An 8,618-nucleotide genomic window follows, 5' to 3' on the forward strand; every position below is an offset into this window, starting at 1 on the left:
TTCTAGTCTACCTGCACTGTGATTAAAATAACACCGTTTTTACTATAAATGCAAGTGTACAATATTCAAATGATGGGATTTTTCCCACATTTGAAAAAAACACTTTCACTAAGACAGTGAATTAAAATATAGTTATATCAAAACTATATACTTGGAAAAATATTTCAATGTGTCCTTAAACAGATAGTAATTTTTATCCTCTGTGGTCACCAAATGAAGAGAAAACTTGGATTCTGCAAGTGTGGCACAAAACACCCGCACATATGCTGGGACTGGAGCAGCAAGCAATGATGGCTGTGTCACACCTGACACACTTACATATCCAAACCAGACCATAAATTAAATATTGCCAAAAGGTGTCCACGTTTCTGAGGTGATCTATGCTGTAAGTACTATTTTTCCTTGGGATAACATCTGTTTTTCCCGCGCAGGGCTGTCCCCGTAGCACACAAACGCAGACAGCACATCCTACCACCTGCACAGAGCAGGCAGTGCGGCTGGGCTGTACCCACAGGGAACCACCCACCTTCTTCATGTTCCCACCCAGCAGGGAGTAGGGAGGTTTGTTGACGTGGTTCCAGTCAACCGGCACACGGGTCAGGTCGTACAGTTGGAAAATGATTAAAGCATCAGAAAGGTCGCTAAACCGAAGGAAAACAACGTTTTTAGGCACAAAAACTCATATTGGTTATGGAAGTACGTACTTGAGATCAAAGTGTAATTAAGCTGCTGAAAAAACTCCAGACATTTAAATAGAATGGGTGTCATTCTGTAGAGAATATTATATTCTATTTCTTGATTTCTGCAATTATATACATAAAATTCTGCATTTAATTTCATTGTTTTCATAAATCTTAGTGAAGTAAGCTCAGCCATAGGCTTTACCAACTTCAGTTAAATAATTGCTTTCATACAGTGAGCACAGACAAAATAGCTGCAAAAGGTTTTTAATTTATTGATCTAGCTTTAGTTTCCTCAGGATTTTTCCAGACGTTAAATGCTGTTCTTTATCTGTGCCTACAGATACATTTTGTTAAAGAATAATCAAATCCAAGGTACTTATCTTGTGAAAAAAGTATTATTTTCCCATTATATATTGCATTTCTGCTAATCCACTTGAGCTACTTACTGAGTGCAATTCTCCTCGTTAAGCTCCCTACAGATCACTTTACAGAGGCCAGAGAAGAAACCCAACAGCAAATACACATGCAAACAGATGCTCCCAGTTGCTCTCTCTGTCTCATCTTTTATTGACAAGATCTGAATCAACTGCTGGCACAATTTGGAAGTGACCAGAAGCCTCTAAAAAGCATGTTATAAAAGCCCTTCCTTTGAGGGAATACCCCACTCTGGACAGCTCCTTACAGTCTACTGAGAAAAACCCCATGCATCATAAAACACAATTATCTCAACCTCTAAAAAACATAAAGTACAAATGAGTGAGGGGAAAACATAAAAACCTTCTTAGTTTTTCCAGTATTCCTAGGTGATGACTGGACTATTTGAGTATCATACTACTTAATGTGGCTCTACAGATTAGTTCTGAAGTTCCCATCACACTGTGTGGAAACCTGGAAATCACTGTTCTGGTAGAAACACAACTTCCCTCCCTCCTTCCCTTGCTTCTTGCCCTGTCATCCAAGGAAAGTCAACTAAATGTTTTTAAAAACTCTTACCTGTACAAATGATTAACATATGGGCTTACACCCAGTGAATTCATCCAGTTTCTGAAAGTCCTTTCTTCTTTACTTTCTCCTACGGTGACAAATACAATTCTCAATAAATTATTGAAGGAAACCCTTTAAGAAGCAATGTTTAAATGGCTCTCCTACTCCTCACACCCCCTCCCTCCCCAAAATGAGTTCCCACTTTCCCTGGCAGTGTCATGGGGCAATCCCAGACTCCCTTCATTCTGGCCACAGGCACAGAGGCACTACAGGGAGTACTGCTAGGCTACATTTTTCTGAGTAAATGCAATTTGATGAAATAAAATAGACTTCTTTTGTTATATTTTACGTAACTAATGTATCGTGAAGAAAATAGTGATGATTAATAATACTTTCCTAAAACTAAAATTAGAGTGACAATTGCATTCACCAGTATGGTTAAATCTATTAGAAATGGCATCTTTTTATTAAAAGTTAGTACTAACACACTTATGGCAATTGCTGACACTACAGCTTGACTCTCTCCTGTGTTAATTTGTGAGGGGCCTCCCAAAAGCAACAAAATTCACTTTTTTTAGTTTTTAGCAAAGCAGTGATGTATTGGTTAAATCTGTGAAGCTGTCAAGGGGGCCAGTTATTCTCACAGTTTTAACAGCAATTCTGCTTATGGGAACTGCAGAAAAGTAATTAGGAAGTAAAACCCAACCTTCACTTTCCTGCCTTGGATTGCTCTTATCCTTTGCCACCATGAGTCCTAAACCAACTTCCTCTAGAAAATTACAGCTTGCAATAAATACATTGACTTTCTACACACAACACTGCCTAAATTTTAACAATGTATTTGTGGCCAACTGCCTGTGAATCAGTGCTGCTTAAGCTGTTTTCTCTTCCAGCAAAGAAGCACATTTAAGAAAATATTTTGCCTGAATGTGTGAGCTTGGAATAACCTCGTCACTTCATTCCCACAGTTAAGAAAGCAGGACACTGAGGAGGGAGAAAAGCTCCCCAAGCAATGAAAGAACAGATTTCTCTGGACTGAAGCTCAAATACCTCAGTAAGATTTTTCTCTGCTGCTCCTATTTGCTCCTTAGAGGGCAATGCTGCCAGGTTTGTCTGATGAGGTTTATGTAGCATGACAACTGTCTCACTTAGGGCTGCAGTTCTAGGCTGACTACACCATAATCAATGCTTTTGCTACTGTGTAAACATGTATTTATCACTAGACGAGAAAGAAAACCCCTTTACTATTATTTTTCCATGCATAACATTGATTTTTAGGTAGAGGTTACAGTTTTAATCGAGGTCTCTTACCCTGTTATACAAAAAGCTCTGTGGGCTTCAGAAATTTCAGCTGTAGTTTACAATTTCTAACAGAATAGATGTGATTTAAAAAGTTTCAGCCAGCTTACCAGTTACTCTCCTGTACTTATGAAATAGATTATATTCATCCTACTGACACATTTTCTGAATTATGAGGTTTTTTCATATGCAGTTGGAACTAGTGTTTGTTTCAAATATTTACTTGTAAAAATAATCAGAGTTACTGATGAATATATGCTGAAACAAGGAAAAATACTATTCTACCAGGTCATCAGTCAGCTTTGTTTCTCATATTTCTTCCCATATTAAAATTTAAAAGAACAATCACATTTTGTGACAAAGCTTTAAAAATATCAGTTTTCCCATTAAAAAAAAAAATCACAATTCAAGAATGACATATAATTTAAGTTTCTAAAGAGTATCTTTATAGTATTTTGAAGCAAGTACCTTTTGCTTTATTTTTAGAAGTGTGGAGTTCATTTGCAGCAGTACCCGAAGTACTGACTGCAAAGTGCTTTTAGGAACCCTTTCCCAGTGCAAGGACAGCACCAGGGTCATGTCATGAACTCTCACTAAAGAGCAGAGCCACAGCAACAGGTACTCAGCAACTGCACTCAGACAGGGTTTAAAAGGCATGCTTAACACTGCTCAAAGAACCCAAAGCAGCCAAGCAGGAGCACCAGCATGCAAGTTGGGCTGAACCTTTCTGGATAGTGGGAATCCAGGAACTAACCCTAGCATCCCATATTTAATATGCCACTCTAACCAAATCCCTTTATCATGCAACACAGAAACGTTTGTAAGTTTTCCAGATGGCTGAGAACTGATCAATTGTTTCTCTCTATTCTTTTATTCAAAATATACCTTGTGATCCTATCAGGAGCATATCTTCTGCTGAGTGGTGCAGCAGATAGCCAAAATCATTGGGAAACTGCAGAAAGGGGGCAGAGCTACACAAAAGAGAGAGGAGCAAATTTGGTAGTATCCTTTATATTTATTGCCTTCTCTTTCTTTGAGATCACTACACTGTGGAACTGAGTGGGGAGCAGACATTGCAAGGGGGTCAAGAATCCAAAGAGCTCCAAATATCTGGAAGATCACAGAGCTCGAGATGCCATTGCACTGTGAATTCAGCCAGCCTGAGGGGGAGCAGTTAACCCTGGTAACAGCCATGAAGGCTGCAGCGATCCAAGCAACGGCACAGGACACCGACACTGGAGAAAAGGTGGGTGGGGTGGACACAGGTCCCTCCTCTTCCTCCCCCACGAGCTCAGCTTTCTGTACGACCTCAGCTGCTTTCCCCACAAGCAAGAGGTTCCTCAGAACAGCAGCAACGTGCAAAGAGGTTGTGCATTAAGTGAAGTCAGGAGTGTCCCCTCCACCCCCACACAGTGTCAGGTGTTCATTTGGTTGTGTCAGTGTTCCTGAGGGATACACTCCTCGTATACACATCACCAGGCTTATTAAGGATTATCAGGGCAGATGGCAGTTAATGCACAGAACCCATCCTCTGAAACTCAGGAGAACTGCTGCATCGTACCCTTTGGGTGGAGCAGTCACTGAAAAGATGGAATTTCTGCAGGAAAATGAAGACTTTCAGAGAGCTCTACTCACCCACACGTGCCTACGTGTGTGGGTGACGTCCCTTACTGGCTAAACCCACTGGAATAACTGTATGACATTTGACTCACTGCCACTCGTGCCCCCATTTCATGTCCATCAGACCTGGGGGGGTTTTTTCCTTCTCTCTTACTTTTGACGGCATATTAAAACAATAGAAACATGTAAGAACAATGCAAAAAATCAACCAGAAAAGGACAGAGATGATTAAACACTAGGAAAAAAAAAAAAGAAGGAAAAAAAAAGAAAAACTGCAGAATAAACACTTTTATGGAGTACAGAAAAGTACTAAATACAGTACCTACATTAGGAGGGGTCAAATCTGCATTTCATGAAGCAAAACAGGAAAGCATTATAAATTATGAGTCAGATTTCAACAGACAATCTATGATGAAACTATAAAGAAATTATTGTCATATTTTACATCACTACCTTGAGAAAATAACAGTAAAAACACAGGATTTTATGGAAAGAAAATAAAAACATATTAACAGAAAAAAAACATTAACAACATTGTCTTTTGGCTAAAATAACTCTTTTGATGGTTTAGGTCTACATGACACTACGGGAGTTGTTATTAGGGGGCAAAGAAGAGTCATCTACTTGCCTTTGAACTGATAGCACTGGCATGATTACCCATCTCTAAAATATATACTATAAATAGTAAGTTAATTTTGGCCAGTATTTACCATTACAAAATCACAGTATGGCATTCAGGTGATTGTAAGTTTTTACAACTGTTTTAGCTGAGATTTGATCTTGTGTAAATATTTCAGGAAAGTCCAGAAACTAGTTCAGCTGGGGTGTTTTTTTTGCCATGCCAATGAAAACTTCCAAATTTGTCCAAGTTTTCAGTATTTGGAATCATTTGGAATCACACCAGCAACTTTGTCTTCAGAACACAGAAGCTGAACATAATCCACCTCCACACAGCTCCTGTATAAATGTGCAAGAGCACACATTTCTAATAAAATTGCAGCAGAGGAAGGCCAGACCTTTCCTTTAAGGATTTGTGGTGGCCAGCAGGGACTGCAGGGACTGGGGATATCCCAGCTGGAAAGGGAGCGGTGTGCTCTGCCACCTCTATCACAGCTGGCACCAGCTGAAGCCACAAGAGCAGGGAGCCTGACACGGGAGCGCTCTGAGGGATAGAGGTTTGTGACACAGGGATGCAGCAGCGCAGACAAACCATGAAAAACCAGGAGCAAAGGAAGATGGACTCACCTAGATGGAAAGGAAACCTGATAGGAACAGTAAGAGGAAGGCAGGAGAAGGCAGTGCAGAGGAATGTGTGAACATTGCTGATGGTTCTCCCGAGTGCAGCACCCCTGATTCTCACATTCCTTTGAGATCAGTGAACAAAAACACACTGGCAGGAGCCATTGCATTATCCTGGATTAGCTGGTCCACAGCAAGGGCAGCAGCCAAAGACTGTTACCAATTATCCCTTTAGCATTAGAATCTGAGGAGCCCAGTTAAAGGCCAAGCTCCCTGACACAAGAGGGTCTCTACAGGCTGTTGATGCAATGCATTAATATCGGTTGCTGATACAGAAACCTTTCTTTAAAAAAATATTTCCCGCCTTAAAAGGCAACAAACAAACACACACAAATATGTATCAATGAAGGATGGGAAAAAACACTTTAAAAGACTATTACAGTTGCTGTGGAAACAAGGTAAGCCAGTAGCACCTACACAAAGTTAATTAGAATCAAAAGGGAGTGTTTCGGCCTCAGAGCTGAGAAGGAGGGTGTGAATTAAAGCATCGAGTTTGCAAAATGTCCTGGGAATGCTGGTTAACTGAATGCACGTGCTGCTGGCTTCCCTTGTTCCCACAAGCTGCACAGTATGGCACTGCAAACTGGGAAAAGCTAGAATTTGTACAGCAGCTAAAATATAAACAGCATGGAAAGAAGCACGGGAAACTGGAAGGAAAGTAGGAGGACAGCTTTTGCTTTTGCTCCTGCAAGTGAATAATAGAAGGTTATTCAGGAATAACCACTGGGTCAGGCTAACACAAGGGAACAATATACACAGCAACAGGCACTTCTACCGAGGCTCATATTGACTGCTAGTGAGAAAAGACAGGCACCATCACACAGGGATCCTACATCACAACCTAGAAGGAGTACTTAAATATAAATCACTAATATCCTTATCTTCTGTATGCTTAGGAAGTTGAGTACCTTCTAATAAATTGAGATCGTAAGATGAACTGTCAGGCTTGTGTAGGGCTGGGTAGGTGTTAAAGAGATTTGCAACAAAAGCTAAATTGAGTTTAGGGTTGCCTGCAACCACATCAGCTGGAGTTACAAACTGCCTGCAGCCCAGTTTATCTGCCTGTTGGAGCATGTATTCAGCCCTCCTCAGGTCATTTTTATCCTAAAAAGAGAAACAAACAAACAACAGTTAATTTGCAGTAAGTACCAGCACAGTTTCATTTTTTTATTGGATCTTCAGGTAGGACAGTCTTTAAGTGACCCATGGCACTTCCTCCCTCATTTCTCAATGCCTGAGCTATCTCTTCCTGATGATGTGACACCTTTTTTTCTGTCCTTCAGCATTCCTCAGGAATCCCAGAAACTGCAGTCAGAACTGCAGCGATTGTACTTCCATTTCCAGACTGCTGATTCCTGTGTTCCATATTCTGCCAAAGGTTCACCATCACTGCTTTAAACTGGTATTCTCAAGCACAGTAATGACAGATGATGCCCAAAATCCTCAGTGAAAGTTTGAATGTTTCAGACTTGCCTTCCTCTTAATATTTTTGCCTCTGAATCATAAGTTAGCAACTTCTGTGTTTTGTTCATTGGCCTTTATTAGCAGTGTACAGGTTTGTAACTCACTACAGAACAGGATCATGTGAACTGTAGGAAATCTGTCCCTTTACAAGGTCAGTCTTGATGGGTGCCACACTGTCCTGCTGGTTACTGGAGGGGCTCACATGTTAGTTCTGAAGGCTCTTGGGTTTGAGGAAGGATCACAAGGTTTGGGGAGTTTACTCTTTTTCCTCATCTGAGTTCCAGAAGAGGAAAAGCGAGCAGGATGTTGTAATATTTGTGTTGGATGACCAGCTGACAATAAACACACACTATCCAAGTCCAGCCCAGCTGCACACTTCAGACTGCAGATGCATTCTCCTGCTTCATCACTGCCCAGCAACTTGACCAGGTTTTGCCCATTTCAGCCTTTGTAACGCTGAGCAATCTGAGTTCTTGCAGGTGTTGGAAAGCAAGAGAAGACTCAGGGGCAGCCTGGTAACCAGGTGGGTAACCAGGATGTTGGGCACGTGCACAGAGGTCTCAGATAATTCCAGTCTATTTTTCCATTTCTGGGTACTTACCTGAAATCCTGAGAAGTCAATTTTAATGGGTAGTTGATCGATGTCATCTCCTTTGGGTGCAATCTGATTTAACAGATGGTAGTATGCTCTTGAATCCTAAAACAAGCAGTGTAATATTTAACAATTAAAAAGCAGCAAGTTTGCAGCCTTTCCTAGCCATTTATTGCCCCAATAGTCCAATCCAAAATCCACATAAGTCCAAAATACAGCACCGTAATTTCAGTGAATCTGGATGAGGTCATACTGCCATTTCACTACACTATTTCATACAGAACTTGTTTAGCCAGATGGCAGAAGAAAGGGATGTCTACTAATTATACTGGACAATGCTAATTCAGCTTATTCTGCTGAATATTAACTGGACTGTTGTAATTCAGGTATTCAGGGCAAATTTATGTAGAAAAATACCCAATTTGCATCTTATATTCAGTGTTGTACTACTGTATTTAAATTCTTCTGATCTGATTTGGTTTTATGCACGGTGTGTTTTAATAGCATTAGGTTTTGTTATCAGAGCAAACAAGTCCATACCTTGATGTCCTGGCTGAAGTTGCTGATTCTCTGCCAGCCTGCATTGGCCAGATGATAATTCACCCAGCGCAGCAGGAGGTCTTCTGGGGAAAGCTTCATCAACTGGTCCAGTTCCTCCCCTTCATTCAGCAAGGCAA

At 40.7% G+C, this 8,618-nt stretch overlaps 1 protein-coding gene and 1 long non-coding RNA gene across 4 annotated transcripts in view; one reads left to right on the forward strand and one right to left on the reverse strand.

Annotated features, from left to right (window-relative positions):
- PLS1 (plastin 1) overlaps positions 1-8,618 on the reverse strand; it is a 35,602-nt gene that overhangs the window by 4,024 nt on the left and 22,960 nt on the right. For 2 of the 3 annotated variants that reach the window (XM_027906571.1, XM_027906572.1), the window contains exons 9-12: positions 7,951-8,046; positions 6,794-6,989; positions 1,677-1,755; positions 527-641 (exon numbers count right to left, since the gene is read on the reverse strand). In XM_027906571.1, the coding sequence (XP_027762372.1) occupies positions 527-641; positions 1,677-1,755; positions 6,794-6,989; positions 7,951-8,046 (486 nt within the window). Of the gene's footprint in view, positions 1-526; positions 642-1,676; positions 1,756-6,793; positions 6,990-7,950; positions 8,047-8,481; positions 8,512-8,618 lie in introns of all 3 variants that reach the window. The other variant, XM_027906573.1, reaches the window with a different exon arrangement.
- LOC114069636 overlaps positions 590-8,618 on the forward strand; it is a 15,294-nt gene continuing 7,265 nt past the window's right edge. Inside the window, exons 1-2 of the long non-coding RNA XR_003573806.1 lie at positions 590-696; positions 2,561-2,721. This is a non-coding gene — a long non-coding RNA (uncharacterized LOC114069636). The remainder of the gene's footprint in view (positions 697-2,560; positions 2,722-8,618) is intronic.

Source organism: Empidonax traillii, unplaced genomic scaffold, assembly GCF_003031625.1.
Source record: "Empidonax traillii isolate 1590-97213 ecotype Southwest subspecies unplaced genomic scaffold, ASM303162v1 scaffold1322:size239206, whole genome shotgun sequence".
In the NCBI taxonomy this organism is placed as follows: Eukaryota; Metazoa; Chordata; class Aves; order Passeriformes; family Tyrannidae; genus Empidonax; species Empidonax traillii.